This window comes from Peromyscus eremicus, chromosome 1, assembly GCF_949786415.1.
Source record: "Peromyscus eremicus chromosome 1, PerEre_H2_v1, whole genome shotgun sequence".
Taxonomy (NCBI): Eukaryota; Metazoa; Chordata; class Mammalia; order Rodentia; family Cricetidae; genus Peromyscus; species Peromyscus eremicus.
Genome location: NC_081416.1, coordinates 185,545,783 through 185,571,576, shown reverse-complemented (window position 1 = coordinate 185,571,576; position 25,794 = coordinate 185,545,783). Strand labels below are relative to the sequence as shown.

Below are 25,794 nucleotides of genomic sequence, written 5' to 3'. Positions count from 1 at the left end.
TGTCCTTTTTATTCAGATGTGTCATTAGTCCAGTGTTCTTCAGATTCATTAGCCTTCATTCTCCTGAAAGACAAAAACAAAAAGCCTTCCCCAAGCCTAACTTTTGGGAGAGTTTCTTTTGGCAAGTTATAGCTAATTAAATGAAAAGCATTTGTTACTGGTATAAGTTGGTTTAAATTGGATGGTCATGCTGGTTGATGAACTATCACCTCTTCTAATTAAGAGGTCTCTCTTGTTCAAATTGAACCTTTATCAATTTTGATGGAATCCACAGCTTATCTTCTCCTGTAGAAACAAAAGGAAATCCTCATGCCCAACGTAACACCTATCCTGGTTTCAATTCTGAGGTCAGCACATCCTTAAAGTATGTAGCCTGATTTAAATCTGCCTTTTTTTTTCTATTATCCTATGTCTCTCTGCAGCTGTTGTTCCTTTCTCATTAGCATTAAGAAAATTCAATGTTAACAAAGCATTATGTAATCTATTTCTGTGTTTTTTGTTATCCCTCTCTGTTTATTTAGCACATCCTTTAGAGTTTGATTTGATCTTTCTGTGACTGCTTGGCCTGTAGGGTTATGTGGTATACCTGTAATATGCTTTACATTTTAATAAGCAAAAAACTGTTTCATTTTACCAGAGACATAAGCTGGAGAATTGTCAGTTTTAATTTGTGAAAGTATACCCTCGATGGCCATAACTACTAGCAAATGCTTGAATACCAAATCAGCCTTTTCAGAATTCAGAGCAGTTGCCCCTTAAAATCCTGAATAAGTATCAATAGTGTGATGTACCTATTTCAGTTTTACAAATTCTGCAAAGTGTAATACATCCATCTGCCAGAATTCATTCCTCTGAGTACCCTTTGGGTTATGTCCTGCCGGTAGCAGAGTCTGATTGTAAAAAGAACAAGTAGGACATTTCCTTACTGTTTCCTTGGCTTGTTGCCAGGTTATGGAAAAATCTTTCTTTTAAAATCTTTAATATTGATATGATTTCTTTAAGTGAAATTCTGAGACCTCCAGCATATTTCCTATCAATAATTTATTAATCTTATCATTAACTTGTGCTAGAGGGCAAGGTAGACCCTTATGGCATTGGATATGAGTTATAAATAAGGGATGCTTCCTATTCCTGATTATATCTTGTAAGTCAGTAAATAGTAAAGTTAATTCTGTAGTCTCAATATGTAATAACACACTTTCATCATGCTGAGAGTCAGTAACTATGTCGAGAGTTTCTGAAAAATCCAATAATATCAACAGAATAGCACACAATTTCTATTTTTGTACAGAATTATAAGAACTTTGAATCACTTTACTTAATTTTTCTGCTTTGTAACTTGCCTTTTCTTGTTTGTTTGCATCTGTATAAAATGTACTAGCTCCATATATGGGTGTTTCCCATACTATATGAGGCAAAATCCAATCAGTTGTCTTTATAAGTTGAATTTTATCACTTTTGGGATATTTAATGTTAATCTCTCCCAAAAAAATATTGCAAGCTCTTTACCAAGGTTCACATTCTGCCCATGATTTGTCAATGTTCTCAAGATAAAGATAAGAATATTTTTGCCGGAACTATTCCTGCTAGTTGATGATGTCTCAAAGGAGTTTCCCAGAGGCAGAGGCGAAGGATTACCTCCTGTTCCTTATTCATCTACATGTCATGGTCCAATGTTTACACTTATCACACCTTCTGTATAATCCAGAATGGAGGGACATTCTGTTGCCACTGTTCCTTGAATAGACATTTGTTCTAGGAGTGCCCTGTTACACTCCAATTTCAAATGTCTTCCTTTACCACAACCAAAATATCTGACATTATTTTTCTTCAGTGCTTTTGAAATTACTTCTCCTATCCACATCTCATCATGGTCATGAGACTCAATATTATTTGTGTCCCTGATCCAATCAACCAAAGGTGCTGATCTTGCCTTTAATGGCCTGATTATTCTTTTGCATTCTTCATTTGTATGCTCAAAAGCCAACCATTCAATTATTATCTGTCTAGCCTCTGAATTTGGTATCATTCTATTTACTGCTGATGACAGTCTTTGTAAGAAGTCTGTGAGGGATTCTCTGGGACCCTGTATAACTTTTGTGAATGATTCACTTTTTTACTGCTTCGTCAATTCTGTCTCATGCATCCATTGCTTCCATGTGGCATAGAATTAAGGTTTGGTTATCATATAAACATTGTCTTTGTATATCAGCATATTCACCTTCTCCAAGCACCTGATCCTGGGAAATTTCCACACTTTTAGTTCTACATTGGTTTTCTATTGTTTTAGCCTCCTCCTTAAACCATGTTCTCCACTGTAATTGTGCTCCAGACTCCAGGATAGCTGTTACCAATTCTTTCCAGTGCTGAAGAATAATTCTATTACAAGTTGAACATGAGTTTAACATTTGCTTTACAAGTGGAGAATGCATGCCATATGATACTATAGCTTCCTTAAATCTCCTTAAATCTAACTTTTCTACAGGAGTCCAATTAGCTTGTACATGCACTTGAGCAGGTATTTCTTATAAGGTGACCAGATAGATTGTTTGGTTGTTAGAAAACAGGATGTTTCTCTGTAAACATATAAGTAAATCCTGAAATAATTTCAACTTTCAATTCTTCTGCCAGGGACTGAATTTCTCTATAAGTAATTTTAACAGATTTTTTCCAAAGTCAAAACTGAGTTAGTTTCACCTTTGAATTTTTCTGTCTTGGTCTGAATTTCTCTATGATTCCTTTTAACAGTTTTTTTTTTTAAAAAGCTTTTATCTTTGCACTTAAATTGACCAACCTTTTAATACCATATTAAGGATGATTAAACAAATAATATTCATAATTGATCTTACACATATCCCATCAACAATAATTATCGTCTCATTTAATTATTTCATTTTCAGAGTGTTTAATGTGTTATCAAAAAAAGACCAATTCTCTTTCATTGTAAAAATATTTCCCATCTTTTTATGTGGGAAAAATTATCTTTTAACTATTTTATCCGCTTAAGACATCTTAATTACTTACTAAGTCTGTGTAGAACAATAGAAGTCCATGGGAATTTCAAAGCAGCTACCTATCATGCTGGTTGTCCAAAATGGGAATTCAAAGAGAGAGAGAGGAAGAGAGAGAGAGAGAGAGAGAGAGAGAGAGAGAGAGAGAGAGAGAGAGAGAGAAAGAAAGAAAGAAAGAAAGAAAGAAAGAGAAAGGTCCTATTACCCACCAGGAGAAAAAAAAAGCTAAAGACAGTCTAGTCACATGCTCTGGCTTTAGCCAAACCATTGGTCTTAATCCAGGGACTCTGTAACCCAAGAAGCAGTGCAGCCACATGCAGCTCTGTCCCCTTGCAGCTCTGGCCACATGATCTGGCCAAGCTGGGGCCTGCAAGGCTATAGCCAAGTTGCTGTTTTTTGAATTTCTGCTCCACAGTTGGTCACCAAATGTAGTTGAATTCCTAAGCAGTCTTACTAAATACATATATGGAGCCAAATATAGTGGTGAAAACCTTAGAGATCAGGGAAATAGGAAGTGCCACAAGCTAACCTTACCTCACCACACCACAGCTTCCAAATTGTGTGCTACTTCCTGTCTAGCTGTGCCTTTATTGCCTTGCTGTTCTGCCCTCTCATTGGCTCTTAGCCCAGCTACCTCACTTCCTGGTCATTGCCTGTTTGTTCAGACCTCCAGGTCTCTATGGCTGGTACTAGGATTAAAGGCATGTGTCAACATGCTGGCTTTGTTCTTTAGTATTGCCTTGAACACAGAGAGACACTGCCTGCCAAGTGATCAGATTAAGCATGTGCTACCACTGTCTGACTTTTCTGTTTGCTTAAATGGCTTGATATTTCCTCTGATCTGCAGGCAAACTTTATTTATTAACATACAAATAAATTATTTCCACATTTCAGCACAATAAAATATCACCACATCCAGCTTATTATGTCATCCTACCTTCACAGCACAGGATAGTTGATTCAGTATTTGGTGCTGGTTGTGAATACCATCCAGTTCAGGATGCTCCTTCTATTTCCTGCAAAGGATTATTTTAGATCTTTGTCCATAAAAAATATTATACCTTCTTACAGAACACCAACTGAAAACAAGTTTCCATTGGCCTTAACTTTTTCTGTGGATGAAGTCAATAGGAACCCTGATCTTTTGCCAAATATGTCATTAGTATTTCATTGGCCCGAAGGTGGTTGTACGTCTGTGTCAAATTTAAGCAGTTTCATGCCTTTATCTGAAGAAAATCAATATACTCCCCCTAATTATGATTGTAATGAAGAGATCACATGTATAATGATGCTGACAGGACCAAACTGGAAAACATCTGTGATGATTGGGACATTGCTGGACCCCTACAGATCTCAACAGGTGAGATTTTTGTGGTGTGGGTTTGCAAGGAATTGTGACTCTGTTGATACAATACCAGGATGCTAGGAAGAATATGTGGAATTATGTGAAACAGTATGGTTCAAGAGTAATATTCAGAGACATGATACAGCTTCATTTCCTTTTTTGAAGTTGAGATGAGGGAAAAAATAATAGGTAAGAAATTTTTATAGAACTCTTTGCTGAAAGTGTGTTTCCAAGTTCTTAGAAGTGCATATTACTTCATGTTGCTCCCTGTGTCCTAGATTCTTCAGCTTACCTATGGACCTTTCCACAAAATCCTGAGTGATCGTGAAAAATTTCCCTATCTATATCAGATGGCCGCCAAGGACACAGCCCTACCCCTGGCTATGGTTTCTTTGATGCTTCATTTCAACTGGAACTGGATAGGACTGGCCATCTCTGACAATGACCAGGGTACCCAATTTCTCTCACATTTGAGAACTGAGATGGAAAGAAATGCAGTCTGCTTTGCCTTTGTGAGCATAATCCCAGTCAATATGCATTTATACATGTCAAGAGCTGAAATGTATTATAACCAAATCATAACATCATCTACTAATGTAGTTATCATTTATGGTGACACAGACAGTACTCTAGCTGTGAGCTTTAGAATGTGGGAATCTCTAGGTATAAAGAGAATATGGGTGACTACCTCACAGTGGGATGTCACTACAAGTAAGAGAGACTCCCCAGTTGGCACATCCCATGGTACACTAGCTTTTTCACACCATCATTCTGAGATTTCTGGTTTTAAAACTTTTGTCCAGACACTGAACCCTCTGAAATACACAGATGAATACCTTGCAAGGCTGGGATGGATGAACTTTAACTGTGAAGTCTCAGATTCTAATTGCGAGACACTGAAGAATTGTTCATTCAATGCTTCACTACAATTTCTAATGGGACAGACTTTTGACATGGCCTTTAGTGATGACAGTTATGACATATATAATGCTGTGTATGCTGCCGCCCATGCTGTTCATGAGATGTTTCTTCAACATGTGGATAATGGGAAAGGACACCATGGTAACTGCTTGAAGGTAGTGTTTCTTCTATTAGATGAAATTATGTGTAATCAATATCATAGCCTGTAAGAGTCTGTCAGATACCCTGATTTACTGGATTAGCAAATATTAATGAAATAGAAATATTTCTGAAATTTTTTTCCTTGTAAGGACTTAAAGGTAGAGTCTAATGTAAATCTTAATGCAAAAGCAATGGAGTGGAGCACATAATTTATCAAGGAATATCAGTGAACATGTTACAGAGCACCTGAATATCATTTCACCTCTTCTAATACTGAAAACGTAACAGTGCTCCCTCATTAATCCTCTCCATGAGTAGAAGATGAGCCCTTGTTCATCATTTGTCAAATATATGGTAATCAGTGTATTGAGATGGTTTTCAGAAGTGTTCTCAACTGATTGTACCCTGCTGTAGGCTAGAGGGACCTCCTTTGGCACTCTGCGAGTAATTACACAGGAAACAGTGGTGGTGCTATTTATTTCAGAACATTCATGTATCCGTGTGTGAGTGAATAGTTCTGTGTATGGGAGCATGATTTTATTTTCTGTGTATCTGTGTTTACCTTGGTTCTGTGAATATTGTGTGTCTATTTATCTACATATGTGTCTGTAGAACTGAGCATAAATTTGCATTGTGCCAATGTCTTTGTGTATGTGTGTTTCTTTCTGTGTATATCTTCCTGTGTGTTTTTCAGTAATGTGTCTACATGTCACTACTGTGTGTATTGTGTATGTGCTTGTATATATGAATATCTGTGTTTCTCTCTGTGTGTGTATGTGTGTGTCTGTCTGTCTCTCAATCTGTCTTTAATTATGAGCATAAATTTTTACATGTCAGTATTTTTCCATGTGGGTGTTTCAATATGTTTATGTCTCCTGGTGTGTATTTGTCTATAAATGTGTACATTTAGTGTGAGCCCCTGTATTTTTCATGTTTCTGTTTCTGTGTGTCTGTTTGGTTTAGTATGACTGTATGTTTCTGATTGTATTTTGATGTGTGTGTCTGACATATATATGTGTGTATGTTATATGTATCTGTATTATGTATGTTTGTCTGTATGGTTGTGTGTCTCTGTGTGTGTGTGTGAGTGTCTCTCTCACTCTGTATGTGTACATTTTTCTCACCAATGTTTTGTGTCTGCATATATGTCTGTGTTTCTCTTTGATAGTTTCTTATGAAAGAACTTAAATTCTAGGAATATTATGATACTTTTATTTATCCACTTCATTTTTTTGTACTTCTCCCTTGGACACCTTCATTTACGTTGCTTTTAAGAAGAAATCAGGATATGTTTTCTGACATCAAGATAGGTCACATACACTCTAGAATGCTGCCTCTCTTTCAGCTACACTCGTTTCTGAGGAAGACTCACTTCACTAATCCTATTGGAGAAAAAGTGAATATGAATCAGAGAGAAAACCTGCAAGCAGCGTATGACATTTTCCAGATTTGGAATTTCCCAAATGGATTTGGATTCAAGGTGAAGATAGGAGAGTTTAGTCCATATTTTCCAAATGGTCATCAGCTCCATTTATATGATGATGTGATAGAGTGGTCCACAGGAAGTAGACAGGTGGGTATGACCTAAATGTAATAATTTCTGTCACACAGCAGTAACACTTTCAAGTGGGTCCATTTGTGCTGCCTTTTAACTGGTGAAATGAAATATACTGTCTCCATTAAGAAGCATTTTCTAGCCTCCTAGTTTATGTTTCTTCTTTTCAGTTTTTGATGTGACATTTTGTTAATTCCTCAAGGGTCTCTGACATGCATACCATGCATACAGTGATTTTTTTTATCATTCCAGAACATGTTTCTTGTTTTTATTACAAAAAGAAAATTAATAGTTACAACTGTACTATATTATTTCTAGTAAAGTGAGCAATGTCCTCTTGATGCCATTCTGATTACTACATAGTGCTTGTAATTTTTACTGCTGAACCATTGACATATATGCTGAAAGGCTGAAGGTAAATGTAAGGAGGAATAAATTAAACACAGGCAAACCATTAATAATTATTAATAATTTGTTTTAAGCCTTTTTACCAACAGGTCCTAAATTGGCAACATCGCTGACCAAATATTAAGATAACGTTTTCATGGCTCATTTGGATACCCTATGAATTTTATAACTTTGTTGTTTTTTTTTCTTTCTTTTTTCTTTTAAATGTGTATGGGTGTCTTGTCTGCACATATGTCTGTGCAGCACTGGTATTTGTAGTGCATATAGATGCCAAAACAATGACTTGGATATCTGGGATGTGGAAAGACAGCTTAGTGCCTCACAGTGGATGCTGAAAGTCAAAATTGAACCCTGTATATATGAGCAGCAATTGTTACAGACAGCTGAACCAATTCTCCACAATTGAAGCATTTCCTGTAAAAGATTTTACTCAATAGAGGAACATTCCTTGGTCCCATTATTTCTTTCACAGTTCTGTCAAACAAACAAGGGTGTGACTGTTTTTATTATCTGTGGGGGGGATGTTTTATTCGTAGTAAAAGAAACGGCTTTGGAAATTTATAAATGATGTATACTACTATGAATCTAAGGTATATTATATTGAATAAATTCTGATCTGGGTGGTTTTAGGTATCCAATTCAAACTTTCTGAAAATAAAGTAGCTTGTAATTTAAAGACACTAAATAAAGAAAAGCCTTCAAGCTTGATTTAAAGTTATACCTCAGGTAGAACAAATAGTATACAATCTATAAAAATTATTGTTTTTCAGAATGACAAGGAGAATTGTTATCTGGGTAAAGGTCATATGAGCTGAGGGTACAGCTACTGAACTACATAACCATTCAGAGAGCAGCAATACAATTTCAAGTATGCTCTAATCAAGCCTCACTTGAGCATTATGAAAACATCCACTGGAGGAATACAGAAAATTAAGAATAATACAACCAGTACTCTGCTCCCAGATAGGAAAATTTCAATGCAGAAACAGAAACAAAAATAGAAAGTCATCAAAGCAATACAACACCACATGTTGCAGCCATAGCCTTAAATATAAGTATGTTCAATGACATACTGAAAAAGAATTCAAAGAATGATTATAACAGTGTTGCAGAATGCCAAACAGGACACAAATCACTTTCAGGACAATGCAATGAGATCACAAAAACTTGCATGCAATAAGGAACTGAAGGAACATGTGACAAATGCATTCCTAAATCTACAAAGTTATGAAAAATTCAAACTAAAATATGCAAAGGAAATAAAATAAATCCAATATATATCAGTAAAATTTTTCTCCATAGGAATATTTAAAGTTGAAGACAAGTTGGCAGACTTGAAGACAAGGCAGAAGAATTAGAAAACTGAAACTGTGACAAAGGTAAAAGTAAGGAGAAATGAAATATATATATAGGGCCAGGGGGATACCATTAAACAGTCAGATTATAAAAAATGGGCAGAAGAGATAAAGAGGACTCACAATGACATCAACAGTATATCCAGTAAAAGATGATGGTAATTTTCCAAAATATAGGGAGACAGGTGGTCATCTTGAGACAGGACACTTAAAATGAGAAAAAACCTTCCTGTCACATATCTTACTTAAAATTTATATGTATATATTTATACATATAAAGAAAACAAATTGAAGGCTGCAGAGAGAGAAACCAATTTCTTAGAAAGGTTCCTTCTAGATAACAGCAGATTCCTCCATGAACTCTCTTAAAAGGGGATGAAATGCAAGCAGTTAGAGCTATAATGGTCAAACCCGGTTACTGTACTTAACAAAATTATTTATAGTCAGAGGAGGCTATGAGGCTCTTCATGGGTATAAACTTGAGGACACCTGGAATTTATCAAAACCCAAAAATAGAGTGCATAATTGAGAGATATTTTTACTTAACTTGAAGTAGGAAGATCCTTTTGTAACCCAGATCTTTGAGATAGGGAGATATTCCTTATATCAGTTGATGGTGGTACATTCCTTTAATCTGAGCACTTGAGAGGCATAGGCAGAGGGATCTTTGTGTTCTAGGCCAGCCTCTTCTACAGAGCACGTGCCAGTAAAGCCAGGGCTACAACAAGAAACCATGTCTCTAAAACAAAACCCCCAAAAAGAAGGAAAAGGAAGTCATGCCTTTAATTGATGTCTTTTACCCTGGGAAAAGACACATCTTTTATCTGGATCTTAAGCTGGGAAACACAACTTTGAATTACATCAATTGATTTTGAAAATTCCACTCTGTGCTGGAAGCCTATATAAGGACATTGAAAAAGGAAACGTGTTCTTTGTCTGCTTTCTCTCACCTTGCTAGCAGGTCCATTTCTTCACTGGCATTAGAACCTATGTCTATGGTACATAAGTGTTTACTGAAGATCAACTGACACATTACACATCATAGAATGAGAAGATTCTCCATTTTTGGATTGCCATTTATACCTAGTGATTGCTAGATTAGCTAGACCACATCCTAGAAGACATTCTAATAAATTGTGTGAATCCATATATACATATATATGAGAGAGAAAGTCAGAAAAACAGAGTGTGGGAGACAGAGACAGATTCATTCTGTAAGTTCTTTAAGGACCCTAACAAATACCCAGACAGACCAATGTTCAGTGATGAATATGAGTTATAGGAATTCATAACCACTCTAACATTTCTATGGAAGACACCTGAAGAGCTCCTACACACTGAAAAGTAAGATAAATATGAGTGGTCAAGGAAGAGAAAGACAGCAAGCATTGAACACCAGATAGAAAAACAAGTGTTATATACTGTATCAAATATTGCAATAACAAAAATGGACAATAATTAGCAGATAACTATCAATAAAATTCCATGTCAATCTTCACATTCTCTAATCATAATATACAAACAGGATTGTTTTGTAAAATCAACATTCATATTTTCTTCTGAAAATAAACCTCACTTACAAATGTAGAGAGATCCCCTCTGTAAATATGGAGGGAAAGAATTTTGTAGAAGTAGAACATAATAAAGTAAATGAGAGACTAAACACTTTAATGGACATGGTAGAAAAATTCTCAAATAAACACTGACTAATATAAGTCAATAACACAACAGAAAGTCTGTCCCTGTGACAAACATAGCTTCATTCCAGGGATACAGGGATGTTTAAGCATATGCAGGTCAGTTAAGTAAATGGGGCACATAAATAGATTCAAGCATAGGACTACATGATAATCCAAATATGTGCATAAAGTTCTCTTAACACAGTCCAGCATCCATTAAGATTTTAAAGCAAAAAAAAAAAAAAGAAACCTAACACAATAGAAGGAACACATCTTGACTTATTAAAGTTTTCTTTTTTATTAATTAATAATTTTTCCCAGCCTGATCCCATTATAAGTTTTTTCTATGGCAGTCTTATTGACAACATTGTACTACAGGAAGAGAAACTCAAAGAATTTTCATTAAAGTCCCAGTGAGCCCAGGTGTATGTGGTGCTACATATCTGTAACCAAACTCTTGGATCAGAGGCAGGCAAACTTTCTCAGTTTATGGCCAGTGTGGTGTACATAGTGAGTCTAAGTGAGCTAGGGTTGCATATAGAGACCCTGCCTCAAAAGAAATGAGCAAAAATTGGACAGTGATAATTTTCTCTAGTTCCATCCACTTGCCTTCAAATTTCATGAAGTCATTGTTTTTTGCTGCTGAGTAATACTCAGTTATGTAAATGTATCACATCTCTTTTATCCAATCTTTGGATGAAGGCCATCATCCTAAGTGTGTTAACCAAGACCCAGATACAGAAACATGGTATGTGCTCACTCATAAACTGGACATAAGATAGAAAGCAAATGATAACCAGGCTACACTCCACAGCCCCAGAAATGCTAGTTAATAAGGAGGACACTAAGAGGGACATATGGATCACCCTAGGAAGGGGAAATTGCTGGAACCTCCTGGATAGACTGAGTGATGGGGACATGAGGGATTGGTGTCTTCCAGTTGGGGGATGGATGGAGAGGGAGAGCAATAAAAGAAATACCTTGATAGAGTGGGTAATTATGACATTATGGGGATAGGGAGAAACCTGGTACCAGCAAAAATCCTAGGATTCCACAGGAATGACCCTGTTAAGATTCTTAGAGGGTGTTCCTGAACTAGCCTTCTCCAGTAATCATAAAGGTGAGTTCCCTAATTGTTTCATAGGAACTTCATCCAGTAACTCTGGAAACAGATGAAAAGATGCACAGCCAAAACACTGGGACAAGCTCTGGGATTCCAGTTGAATAGAGGGAGGGAGGAGGGATTATATGAGCAAGTGGGGTCTAGATCATGACAAGGCAACCCACAGAGACAACTGACTTTGGGGAACTCAGTCAGTATAGACCAACAGGTATAAAGCCTGCATGGGACCTATTTAAGACCCCTGCATGTGGGTGATAAATGTGTAGCTTGGTCTGTTTGTCGCCCCTAACAGTGGGACTAAGATCTGTCACTGGCACCTGAGCTGTCTTTCTGGAACCTATTCCCTATGGTGGGATTAATCACCCAGCCTTGATGCAGGAGGGAGGAGCTTGGTTCTTCCTCAACTTGGTATGCCATGCTATTTTAACTCCCATGTAAGGCCTTACCGTTTCTGAGGAGTGATGGGGTAGTAGAGAGGAATGATGCAGAGGGAACTGGGTAAGATGAGAGAGAGGAAACTGTCGTTGGTAAGTTAAATAATTTAATGAAAAATACAAAAGAAATTGGATGAGCAGATACATTTTCTCCACTCATCTTCAAAATAGTCCTTAATATCATAGCAAGTACAAAAAGAAATGGGAAATATGAAATACAGAAATAGGGGAAGAAATGTGCCCACTGGTGGCAAACACCTTTAATTCCAGCATTTGGGAGGCAGGAGAGCCGGATCTCTATGTGATCTTAGTTAACCTACTATATATAGTTAGTTGAGATATACAAACAATACATTGTGAAACCCTGTTTAAAGAAAACCACAACAAAAAGGAATGTTTGTAGTTGATCATTTTGTGGAGAACGTGAAAGAGGCCATGCATAGGAGAAACTGTGGTTCTGACACAGAACTCAATAGTCAACAAAGAACCTAAAGTGAGCACCTGGCCATCAGCAGCTGTTAACCAGTATATAGACCCTTATCACCAGGATTTTTTTTTTTTTTTGCTTTTTCGAGACATGGTTTCTCTGTGTAGCTTTGTGTCTTTCCTGGAACTCACTTCGTAGCCCAGGCTGACCTTGAACTCACAGAGATCCACCTGGCTCTGCCTCCCGATTGCTGGGATTAAAGGCGTGCACCACCACTGTCTGGCTAGGGTTTTTATTATGTAAAATTTTATATTTTAAACTTTAAGAAATTCTATAATCAACTTTAAACAATCTCACTCTTATTCCAGTTCCCCAAATATTTGCAGCCATTGTAAGGCACTTTCACCTCAGCAAATATTCCAACTACCAGTTCAGTACTTATCAATTAGCACTTTGTCACCAGAAATACACCAGGCTCTGCCCACGTAGCTGTTTTTCTCTTTACACTCTGTTTGTCATGCTTTGCAGTGCTATTTATTGGAGTTCATGTTTGCTACCAGAGGTTTGAAGAGGTATTTCCCATCTTTCCGATATCCATTTGTCCTAGTTTGCTGCACTGTTGCTGTGATTAAACACTGACCATAAGTAAAGTGAGGAGGAAGGGTTGATTAGGCTCATGGGTTACAGTAAAGGGAAGACAAGGCAGGAATCTGGATCCTTCAACTAAAGTATAGACCCTGCTTTGCTCTGCTTGATTTCTTCTACAGCCCTGCCTAGGGACAGCACTATCCACAGTGGACTGGGCACTCCTACATCAATTCCGCATTAATAAAATGCATAAATAATATGACAGCAGGCTAGTTCTATGAAGAGAAATATTTTAGTTAAGGTTCTCTCTAACTTTTTAATGTACTTTCTGTCAAGGTGATGAAATTTAACTAGAAAAATCAGTTTGCAAGAACTATGTTTTTTTTTTAATTTTCCACCTTTAAGGTTTTATTTATTTTTATTTTTATTTTTATTTATTTATTTTAATTTTTATTTAGCAATACAATTCAGTTCTATATATCAGCCACGGATTCCCTTGTTCTCCCCCCTCCCGCCCCCTTTGCCTTCCCCCCAGCCCGCCTCCCATTCCCATCTCCTCCAGGGCAAAGCCTTCCCCGCAGACTGAGATCAACCTGGTAGACTCAGTCCAGGTAGGTCCAGTCCCCTCCTCCCAGGCCGAGCCAAGCGGCCCTGCATAGGCCCCAGGTTTCAAACAGCCAACTCATGCAATGAGCCCAGGACCCGGTCCCACTGCCTGGATGTCTCCTAAACAGATCAGGCCAATCAACTGTCTCACCCACTCAGAGGGCCTGATTCAGTTGGTGACCCCTCAGCCATTGGTTCATATTTCATGTGTTTCCGTTCGGTTGGCTATTTGTCTCTGTGCTTTATCCAACCTTGGTCTCAACAATTCTCGCTCATATAAACCCTCCTCATTCTCGCTAATTGGACTCCCAGAGATCCATCCGGGGCCTAGTCATGGATCTCTGCATCCAGATCCCTCAGTAGTTGGATGAGGTTTCTAGCACGACAATTAGGGTGTTTGGCCATCCCATCACCACAGTAGGTCAGTTCAGGCTGTCTCTTGACCATTGCCAGCAGTCTGTTGTGGGGGTATCTTTGTGGATTTCTGTGGGCCTCTCTAGCACTTTGCTTCTTCCTATTCTCATGTGGTCTTCATTTACCATGGTCTCCTATTCCTTGTTCTCCCTCTCTGTTGTTGATCCAGCTGGGATCTCCCACTCACCCAAGCTCTCTTTCCCTCGACCCTCGCCCTTCACTACCCCCACTCATGTCCAGGCTGTTCATGTAGATCTCATTCCATTTCTCTGTCATTGGGCGATCCCCGTGTCTTTCTTGGAGTCCTTTTTTCCAGGTAGCCTCCCTGGTGATGTGAGTAGCAGTCCAGTCATCCTTGTTTCACATCTAGTATCCTGCTATGAGTGAGTACATACCATGTTTGTCTTTCTGAGTCTGGGTTACCTCACTCAGGATGATTTTTTCTAAATCCATCCATTTGTCTGCAAACCTCATGATGTCATTGTTTTTCTCTGCTGAGTAGTATTCCATTGTGTATATGTACCACATTTTGTTTATCCATTCTTCAATTGAAGGGCATCTAGGTTGTTTCTATGTTCTGGCTATTACAAACAATGCTGATATGAACATAGCTGAACAAGTGCTCTTGTGGTGTGGTTGAGCATTCCTTGGGTATATGCCTAAGAGTGGTATAGTTGGATCTTGGGGGAGATTGATTCCCAATTTTCTAAGAAAGCTCCATATTGATTTCCAAAGTGGTTGTACAAGCTTGCATTCCCACCAGCAGTGGAGGAGAGTTCCCCTAGCTGCACATCCTCTCCAGCATAAGGTGTCTTCAGTGTTTTTGATCTTAGCCATTCTGACAGGCGTAAGGTGGTATCTCAGAGTTGTTTTGATTTGCATTTCCCTGATGATTAGGGATGTTGAGCAATTCCTTAAATGTCTTTCAGCCATTTGAGTTTCCTCTGTTGAGAATTCTCTGTTTATTTCTACAGCCCATTTCTTAATTGGACTGTTGGGCATTTTGATGTCTAATTTCTTGAGGTCCTTATATATTTTGAATATCAGTCCTCTGTCAGTTGTGTGGTTGGTGAAGACCTTTTCCCATTCTGTAGGCTGTTGCTTTGCCTTGTTAACCATATCCTTTGCTCTACAAAAGCTTCTCAGTTTCAAGAGGTTCCATTGATTGATTGTTTCTCTCAGTGTCTGTGCTACTGTGTTCTATTTAGGAAATGGTCTCCTATGCCAATGCGTTCAAGACTACTTCCTACTTTCTCTTCTAGCAGGTTCAGAGTAGCTGGATTTATGTTGAGGTCCTTGATCCACTTGGACTTAAGTTTTGTGCACGGTGATAGATATGGATCTATTTGCAGCCTTCTACATGTTGATATCCAGTTTTGCCAGCACCATTTGTTGAAGATGCTTTTTTTTTTCCATTGTGCACTTTTGGCTTCTTTGTCAAAAATTATTTGTTCATAGGTGTCCGGATTAATGTCAGGGTCTTCAATTCGATTCCATTGGTCCACATGTTGGTTTTTATGCTAGTACCAAGCTGTTTTTATTACTGTAGCTCTATAGTACAGCTTGAAGTCAGGGATCGTGATGCCTCCAGAGGTTGTGGTATTGTACAGGATTCTTTTGGCTATTCTGGGTTTTTTGTTTTTCCATATGAAGTTGAATATTATTCTTTCCAGGTCTGTGAAGAATTGTGTTGGTATTTTGATGGGGATTGCACTGAATCTGTAGATTGCTTTTGGTAAGATTGCCATTTTTACTATGTTAGTCCTGCCTATCCATGATCATGGGAGATCTTTCCATTTTCTGACATCTTCTTCAATTTCTTTTTTCAGGGACTTAAAGTTCTTGTTATATAGGTCCTTCACTTGCTTGGTTAGTGTTACCCCAAGATATTTTATGTCATTTGTGGCTATAGTAAAGGGTGATGTATCTCTGATTTCCTTCTCTGCTTCTTTGTCCATTGTATATAGGAGGGCTACTGATTTTTTTTAGTTGATCTTGTATCCTGCTATGTTGCTGTAGGTGTTTATAAGCTGTATCAGTTCCTTGGTGGAATCTTTGGAGTCACTCAAGTATACTGTCATGTCATCTGCAAATAGGGAAAGCTTGACTTCTTCCTTTCCAATTTGTATCCCCTTAATTTCCTTATGTTGTCTTATTGCTCTGCCTAGAACTTCAAGTACTATATTGAATAAGTATGGGGAGAGCGGACAGCTTTGAGTTTCTCTCCATTTAATTTGATGTTGGCTCTTGGCTTGCTATAAATTGCCTTTATTATATTTAGGTATGTTCCCTGTATTCCTGATCACTCCAAGACCTTTATCATGAAGGGGTGTTGGATTTTGTCAAATGTCTTTTTTGCATCTAGTGAGATGATCATGTGGTATTTTTCTTTGAGTTTGTTTATATGGTGTATTACATTGACGGACTTTCGTATATTGAACCACCCTTGCATCCCTGGGATGATGCCTACTTGATCATAGTGGATAATTGTTTTGATGTGTTCTTGGAGTCTGTTTGCCAGTATTTTATTGAGTATTTTTGTATCAATTTTTATGAGGGAGATTGGTCTGTAGTTCTCTTTCTTTGTTGTATCCTTGTTTGGTTTAGGAATCAGGGTAATAGGAGCCTCATAGAAGGAGTTTGGTAATGTTCCTTCTGTTTCTATTGTGTGGAACAAATTAAAGAGTATAGGTATTAACTCTTCTTTGAAGATCTGGTAGAATTCTGCACTGAAACCATCAGGTCCTGGGCTTTTTTTGGTTGGGAGAATTTTAATGACTGATTCTATTTCCTTAGGGGTTATTGGACTATTTAAATAGTTTTTCTGGTCTTGATTTAACTTAGGTATGTGGTACCTTTCCAGAAAATTACCCATTTCTTTTAGATTTTCCACTTTTGTGGAGTAGAGGTTTTTGAAGTATGACCTGATGATTCTCTGGATTTCCTCATTGTCTGTTGTTATGTCTCCCTTTTCATTTCTGATTTTGTTAATTTGGATGCTCTCTCTCTGTCTTTTGGTTAGTTTGGATAAGGGCTTGTCTATATTATTGATTTTCTCAAAGAACCAACTCTTTGTTTCTTTTTGTATTGTTCTCTTTAATTCTATTTTACTGATTTCAGCTCTCACTTTGATAATTTCCTGGTGTCTTTTCTTCCTGGGAGACTTTGCTTCTTCTTGTTTTAGAGCTTTCAGGTGTGCTGTTAAGTCACTAGTGTGAGATTTTTCCAACTTCTTTACGTGGGCATTTAGTGCTATGAAATTCCCTCTTAGCACTGCTTTCATGGTGTCCCATAAGTTTGGGTATGTGGTGTCTTCATTTTCATTGATCTTTAGGATGTCTTCAATTTCTTTCTTTATTTCTTCCTTAACCCATTAGTGATTCAGTGGAGCATTATTCAGTTTCAATGAGATTGTAGGTTTTCTGTAATTTTTGTTGTTGTTGAAATCAAAGTTTAAATCAGGGTGGTTTGATAGAACACAGGAGGTTATTCCAATTGTTTTGTACCTGTTGAGATATGCTTTGTGGCCAAGTATGTGGTAGATTTTAGAGAAGGTTCCATGGGGTATTGAGAAGGTATATTCTGTTTTGTTAGGATAGAATGTTCTGTAGATATCAATTAAGTCCATTTGAATCATAACATCAGTTACGTCCTTTATTTCTCTGTTACATTTTGATTTTGCAGATCTGTCCAGTGGTGAAATTGGGGTGTCAAAGTCTCCCACTATTAATGTGTAGGGTTTTATGTGTTATTTCTGCTTCATTAATGTTACTTTTACATATGTGTGTGCCCTTGTGTTTGGGGCATAAATGTTCAGAATTGAAACTTCATCTTGGTGGATCTTTCCTATGATGAGTATGTAATGCCCTTCTTGATCTCTTTGGATTAATTTTAGTTTGAAGTCTATTTTGCTGGATATTAGGATTGCTACACCTTCTTGCTTCTTAAGACCATTTGATTGGAAAGTCTTTCCCCAGCCTTTTATTCTTAGGTAGTGTCTATCTTTGAATTAGAGGTGTGTTTCTTGTATGCAGCAGAAAGGTGGGTCCTGCTTTCATATACATTCTCTAAGCCTGTTTCTTTTTATAGGTGAAATAAGTCCATTGATATTAAGGAATATTAATGATCAGTGATTGTTCATTCCTGTTATTTTTTGGTGGTAGTGTGTGTGTACTTCTCCACTTTGGGGTTTACTGCTGTGGCGTTATCTATTGCCTGTGTTTTCGAGGGTGTATTTGACTTCCTTAGGTTGGAATTTTCCTTCTAGTGCTTTCTGTAGGGCTGGGTTTTTTGATAAATATTGTTTAAATCTGGCTTTGTCTTGGAATGTCTTGTTCACTTTGTCTATGATGATTGAAAGTTTTGCCAGTATATTAGTCTAGGCTGGCATCCATGGTCTCTTAGTGTCTGCATTACATCTGTCCAGGTCCTTCTGGCTTTCAAGTCTCCATTGAGAAATCGGGTATTATTCTGATGGGTTTGCCTTTATAAGTCACTTGGCCTTTTTTCTTTGCTGCTCTTAGTATTCTTTTTTTATTCTGTACATTTAGTTGTTTAATTATTATGTGGTGACAGGACTTTTTTGGGGGGTCAAGTCTGTTTGGTGTTCTATAGGCTTCTTGTATCTTCATAGGCATTTCCTTCTTTAAGTTGGGAAAGTTTTCTTCTATCATCTTGTTGAATGTATTTTCTGTGCCTTTGAGTTGGTATTCTTCTCCTTCCTCTATCCCTACTATTCGTAGGTTTGGTCTTTTCATGGTGTCCCAAATATCTTGGTCATTTTGGTTCATGACTTTGTTGGCTTCATGTTTTCTTTGACTGATGAATTTTTTTCTTCTACTGTATCTTCAATGCCAGAGATCCTCTCTTCCATCTCTTGCACTCTGTTGGTTATACTTGCATCTGAAGTTCCAGTTCGTTTACTCAGATTATCTATTTCCAGCATTCCCTCTGTTTGTGTCTTCTTCATTTTTTTCTATTTCTCTTTTCAGGTCTTGGACTGTTTCCTTCATCTGTTTCATTGCATTTTCATGATTTTCTTTCAGTTATTTATTGTTTTCTTCTGCTGTATTTGTCCTTTCCTCTAGTTTTTTATAGCGTTCTTCCCATTTTTTTTGTTTTTCTTTCCTCAGTTTCTTTTGTGATTTCTTCTATATAAGCCTCTACCCTCTTCATGATGTTATTCATAAGGTTGCTTTCTTCTGCTTCTTCCATTTTGTGATGTTCAGGTCTAGCTGTTGGAGGAGGGCTAGGTCCTGGTGATGCTGTATTACTCTTCATTTGTTGTATGTACTTCTGCCTTGACGTCTGCCCATCTCCTTGTAGATTTGTTCTTGGTCTTATCAGTGCTCTTGGTCCAGACAGAATTGACAGATTCAGGAAGCCTCTCTCTCTTGTCCAGATGGGAGCTCTGGGGCAGGATGGGAGCTGAAGGCTGGTCTCTAATTCTCATGAAGTGACTGGGTTCTTGGGCAGATGGTAGTGGCAGGGCTTGGAGATTGCAGGGTCTGCCGGGGATCTTGGTAAGGGGGAAACTTGCCGGTGGGGGTAGGGGGATACTGCCCGATGGCCAAAACCTGGGGCCAAGTTGGGCAGGTCTTCCCAGGAATGGCTGGTGCCCAGGGATGGGATCTAGGGGCAGGCCTCTCTGGGTATGAGCGCAGGCACTCACCTCTTGTACTGATGGGAGGTCAAGGGCAGGATGGGAGCTGGAGGCTCGTCTCTATGTCTCAGGAAGTGGCTGGGGTCTCGGGTGGATGGGCATAGGGGCAGGGCATAGAGATTGCAGGGTCTGCTGAGGGTCCTGGAGAAGAGGAGCCTTCTCGGTGTGGGTGGAGGGTATCCTGCCCAATGGCCAGAACCTGGGGCCAAGTTGGGCAGGTCTTCCCCGGAATGGCTGGTGCTCAGGGGTGGGATCTAGGGGAAGGCCTCTCTGGATCTCAGCCAAGACACTCACCTCTTGTTCAGATGGGAGGTCCGGGGCAGTAAGGGAACTGGGGGCTGTTCTCTAAATCTCAGGAAGTGGCTGGGGTCTTGGGCAGATGGGCATGGGTGCAGGGCATGGAGATTGCAGTGTCTGCTGGTGGTCTTGGAGAAGGGGAGCCTTCCCAGTGGTGATGGAAGGGTTTCTGCACGATGGCCAGAACCTGGGGCCAAGTTGGGCAGGTCTTCCCTGGAATGGCTGGTGCCCAAGGATGGGATCTAGGGGCAGACCTCTCTGGGTCTGAGCCCAGGCACTTGCTCTATGGTGTTTGCCTACAGCAAACAACCCATTTTTCTAAATTTTCCTAAATTTCTAAGATTGGGAAGCTACTCAAATTACATCAGATTGTTTTCATACATTTGCTTGTTTGGCATTATAAAACATACTAAGTTTAATGTGGTCACTCATTTGGTAGATATAAAATAAGCTTATTGATATTTCAACATGCTAACATAATTTTGTTATGGAAGAAGTAGGTAAAACTCCTGATATCAGTGTATGTCTAATTTTCCTCAGATGTCACCCTCTGTGTGCAGTGCTGATTGTGGTCCTGGACTGAGGAAATTCTTGCAGGAGGGAATTGCAGCCTGCTGTTTTGATTGCATCCCCTGCCCAGAAAATGAAGTTTCTAATGAGACAAGTGAGTGTTTGCTGCTGAGATAAATCCTTCACATAGATCATCTTCTCCCAAACACACTGGGATAATCAAAGGTTCTAAAGAGCCACTGCACAAATAAATCATATCACTTTCCCAATTTAGTTTTGATAGGACTATGATCATTAACAATGTCACTTTAAGTAACGTGTTATACCATGACATACATCTTTGACTCATTGAAAATCCATGGTAGGTGGCCTTTATTCAAAGAAAACTATGATAAGCAATCTGCAATGTGAGAGAATTCCATAAAAGTTCTTTACTAGTGACTAAAGTCCTGTGAAACTACATGTAGATTAGATTCCAATCATGATTCTTTAATAATATTTATTTTTTATATTTACATGTCTGTGTGTGTCACTACATAAGTTTGTAGGCACTATGTATTTGCAGGGAATCAATAGAGACCAGAGTAGAGCTTCTGATTCATTTAACTCTGTTATGTGGGTTCTAGATACCAACCAAATATAAGTCTCTGTTTCCTTAAGATTATCGAACAGTGTAAATAAATCCTTGGTAAATTATAAGAAACTGTTCAGTATGATACAAAGGATTTCAAGCTATATCCAGAAACTTCCCCTTTCAAAGTATCATTGTGATTTGAAATCTACAGATGTGTGGAGAAGTGTTGCCACATAAAGTAGAAAATATGGAGTACTGTAATCAATAGTTTTGTATATAGCACAGTTAATAATGTCAGAAAGCAGAAGATACAAATGTTTTGCATGATATCACCTAGCTACAGTTATCCAAATGGTGTTGTCACCTACACAGCCCATGTTAGTCAAATGATCATTTATTTAGAGTTGGTTACATAAAAATGGCAGATACACAGATTTTTCTCTCATGGTGCCTGTCATCCTACATAATGAAAGTACTTAAAGGATGTTTATGGCCAGTAAGGTGATTCAGAAGTTAAACCCTATTCTACTAAAGTTGATGATGTGTTCTTCCCTAGGACCATTGTAATAGGAAAGTGTTGTCAACTCTTAGAGGAGGTTGTGTTCTGATCTCTATGTACTTGCACATACTACTTACTGCAATTTACTTAAATAAACTGTAATAAAATTGTTTTAAATATGAAACATAAGAACAAAGGGTATTTACAATAATAAATATAACAAAAGTTAAAGAAAAATATTTTTATTATTTAATTATGTACATATATGTGAAATGGGTGGTTTGTGTACACAATTGAATGTGCATGTGAGAGGCATCCAAGGCCCCTGTAGTTAGAGCGACAGACAGTTATGAGAAAACTGACATTGGTCCTTAGAACTGAACTCAGTTCTTCTGCAAGTGTGGCATATTCTCTTCACAATGGAGGCAACTTTCCATTCTCCTAAACAAATTAACTAGTTACATGTGTCCCTAAATGTATTGTTCTAGATAAAAAGACTTGAAACCTAGAAGCACATCATGTCTCTATGTAATTATCCAATGATTCAGAGCAATTATACTCAAGTTTCTTAAACTTTCCATGGTGGAGACTGCAACTTATGGATGGGATATTATTCCTCCAAACAAATGTTCTGTGCTCTCACTCTTGCTTGAATGTTCTTTTTTTTGTTGTGATCATGATGTTATATCAATATCTACTTCACACTTGAGTACACTAACATAGTCTGAGACTCACATAGATGGAAATTAGTGAAAGAGGAAGAAAGGTGGTTGTCTGTTCCCAAAGGTGATAGAATCAAGAAGAAGGGCTTTTTGATGGTAAGTATGTACAGAGGTTTCTGCCTTCAGGAGGGGGTTACTGTTTGTTATGAATGAGACTCAGGGACAAATCATTCCTATTGCCAGATAAGGACACAACTGGGGATTTTTTTAATTAATTATTTGTTTGCATTTATAAACATAAAAAATATATTTATGTAACATTATTCTTTCATTCTCACCCTCCTACTTTCACCATACAAACCCTATTACTCTCATATTAGAGCTCTTTTGTTACTTTTGCATGTACATACATACATATATACATACATACACAAACACACACGCACACACACATACATGCAACTTACTCATTATGAAGGAACTTTAGTCAGAATGAATATGGAAATATGGCTCTAGCAATTCGGGCCCTTCTTCCTCATTCCCTTTGTCTTGCTAAAACCATGACATTGCAGTGATTGTTTGAACAAAATTGACCCTTTTAGAGGGTGTGGTCTAGTTGGGGAAGGTGTGGTGTTATTGGAGGATTTGTGGCACTGAGGATGCAGACTTTTAGGCCTCTTATATGCTTAAGCCATACCAAGTGAGACAGTTTTCTTCCTGTTGCCTATGGATCAAAGATGTCAAATATTCAGCTTCTTCTCCAGCACTATGTCTGCATACAAAGCACCATGTCCCACCATGATGATAATGGACTGAGCCTATGAACTATAAGCCACTCAATGAAATGTTTTCATTTATAAGAGCTACTGGTATCATGGTTCTCTTTACAGCAATAGAAATGCTAACAAAGGCTATTACATTCCTAAAGCTAGCCACTGATGTCTGTTCCCTTATTTGGCCACTTCCCCTCCTGAGGCTGACTATCAAGGTCCAGCTATTAAAGTGTTGAAGTCCAGCTTCCAAAAACTTTATTGTGTCTGTCCTACTTAAACTGTTCAATCAAAATTAAACACTTTGTCCTAACGTAGGGTTTCCCTTTCATCTTTATAAGCTGCCATTTCCTAAAAGGCCACATCTGTATCCTCTCTATCCAGAGGAGTTCCTAGTCCTCCATGTTCAGAAACCTCTTCCTCTCTCTCTTGTTGCTTTCATCTTCTTCATTCTCTATCTCCTGTTTTTGTCTCCTATTCCCTGTTGATTGTTCTCTGTGTCAAATCAATCTACTTTGTTTTGAGAACTTGGTCTTAGCATGTCATGTGTGAATTCTAAGTGTCCCTACAGATTATGTTTAGTACTTCTTCTATGTCACTGAGTTTGGGCTAAAATTCAAACTAGAAAACATATCACTGGAAGTGTCCCAATAGAAGACACAGTCCCTAACTATTACAGGGACAGCATTCATAAAACAGAGAGAAAGACATCAGGAAGCACTCTAACCATGGATCAGAGACTTTGAAATATACTCAGTGCAAAATAAGGGTTAATGATTTTACCCTCTGTCAATTCACCAGTTTAAGTCATGTACTGAAAATATCTGTGTTTTCTGATAACGTAACAAATGGCATCATCAACACATAGGAAATTAGATAACGTACTGATTGTTTAGTTTCAGTTCCCATAAAGATAATGAATATTATATCTTTCAACTCCATCCTCAGAAACAAATGCAGATAGTGCAATGCTTCTTCAATACATTAAATTGAAATATTCAGTCAATAAATGGCTAAAGCTGCATTCACCATAATTTTCTTTCTCCACCAGATGTGGAAAAATGTGTGAGGTGTCCCGAGGATCAGTATGCCAACAGAGAGCAGAACCAGTGCATTCACAAATCTGTGATGTTTCTGAACTACAAAGATCCCTTGGGGATGACTCTTGCCTCAATGGCCTTGTGCTTCACTGCATTCACAGTTCTTGTTCTTGGGATCTTTGTTAAGCACCATGACACTCCCATTGTGAAGGCCAATAACCGGAATCTTAGTTATATATTGCTCATCTCACTCATGTTTTGTTTCTTGTGCTCCTTTCTCTTTATTGGCCAACCCAATGCAGCTACCTGTGTTCTGCAACAAATCACATTTGGAGTTGTATTCACTGTGGCTGTTTCCACTGTCTTGGCCAAAACAGTGACTGTGCTTTTGGCTTTCACAGTCACAGCCCCTGGAAGAAGGATGAGGTTCTTTATGATTTCAAGGGCACCCAACTACATCATTGCCATATGTACTCTAATCCAAATTACTCTTTGTGCAATCTGGCTGCTACTTTCTACTCCCTTTATTGACACTGATGCACACTCTGAACATGGCCAAATCATCATTGTGTGCAACAAGGGCTCAGTTACTGCATTCTACTCTGTCTTGGGTTATCATGGCTCCCTTGCCTTAGGGAGCTTCATTGTGGCTTTCTTGGCCAGGAACCTCCCTGGCAAATTCAATGAAGCCAAGTTGCTGACCTTCAGCATGCTGTTGTTCTGCAGTGTGTGGGTCACCTTTCTCCCTGTCTACCATAGTACCAAGGGCAAGGTCATGGTGGTAGTGGAGGTCTTCTCCATTTTGTCCTCAAGTGCAGGTCTGCTGGGATGCATCTTTATCCCTAAGTGCTACATAATTTTGTTAAGACCAGAGAGAAATTCTCTTGAAAAGATAAGGGAGAAATCATCTTACTGAACACTCATTTCATAAATTGTTACTGAAAACTGTAGTGATGGTACCTGTTGTGATATAAAGCAAGATGTATGCATTAGCCAGTGATTATCATTGTTTCTTCTAATGATAATGTCCAGAAATGTCATGTATACTATTTTACTGTATATTGTGTTCTATAATCTTCCACTCAGACACATATTTTACAAGACCTGGTTCTTGGATATTAGTGCATAACCAGTGTGTTCTTATATTTTTCCAATGCAAAGTAGTATTTAAAATAAACTCCAAGGAATTTTTTTAATAACTGAATTTCTTAGTGCCTTTTAATGTAAGAGAAAACAGAGAAAGTTCGTTTTGGAGGGAATGAATATTTTCAGACGATGAGACTAATTACCCCTTGTGGAAGTGACAAGAGAAGCCTGTTGCATCCTGGGAGTTAGAGGAGTAAAATTTAGGAGAAAGAAAGATATTTTGTTAAATAGATAGAAAAAATATTGTGAAAGATGGAGACATGTATCAGCATTTAAAATCATATATGGCTTTTTCAGAGGAGATGAGTTCACTATCAAATCCACATATCTTACAATTCATAGGCACCTCTAACAATAGTGCCAATGGATCAGATACCTTTTCTGTCTTCCAAGAATACTTACACACAGGTGTGCACGTAAGAGCACACTCAAAAAGCACACATACACATAATAGAATTAAATGAAAATTTTAAATTGAAGTTTACATAGCACTACAATGGAACACTGGTTTTCTTTCTCCTTTTCACCCCCATTCACTGAAATAGATTTTCTTTCCCATAATATCCCCTGATTATGGTTTCTCCTCCAAGCCTCTCCAAGTTCCTCCAAGATCCTCCTCACATCACT

The 25,794-nt window shown here is 38.1% G+C and overlaps 1 protein-coding gene across 6 annotated transcripts in view; it reads left to right on the top strand.

Moving 5' to 3' along the window:
* Positions 1 to 24,937, top strand: part of LOC131902659 (vomeronasal type-2 receptor 116-like) — a 41,974-nt gene extending 17,037 nt beyond the window's left edge. For 3 of the 6 annotated variants that reach the window (XM_059253675.1, XM_059253672.1, XM_059253673.1), the window contains 5 exons: positions 4,083 to 4,371; positions 4,635 to 5,432; positions 6,764 to 6,991; positions 20,507 to 20,630; positions 24,033 to 24,937. In XM_059253675.1, coding sequence (XP_059109658.1) covers positions 4,083 to 4,371; positions 4,635 to 5,432; positions 6,764 to 6,991; positions 20,507 to 20,630; positions 24,033 to 24,937 — 2,344 coding nt within the window. The remainder of the gene's footprint in view (positions 1 to 4,082; positions 4,372 to 4,634; positions 5,433 to 6,763; positions 6,992 to 20,506; positions 20,631 to 24,032) is intronic. The other 3 variants (XM_059253677.1, XM_059253678.1, XM_059253674.1) reach the window with 3 other exon arrangements.
* Positions 24,938 to 25,794: the final 857 nt, after the last annotated feature.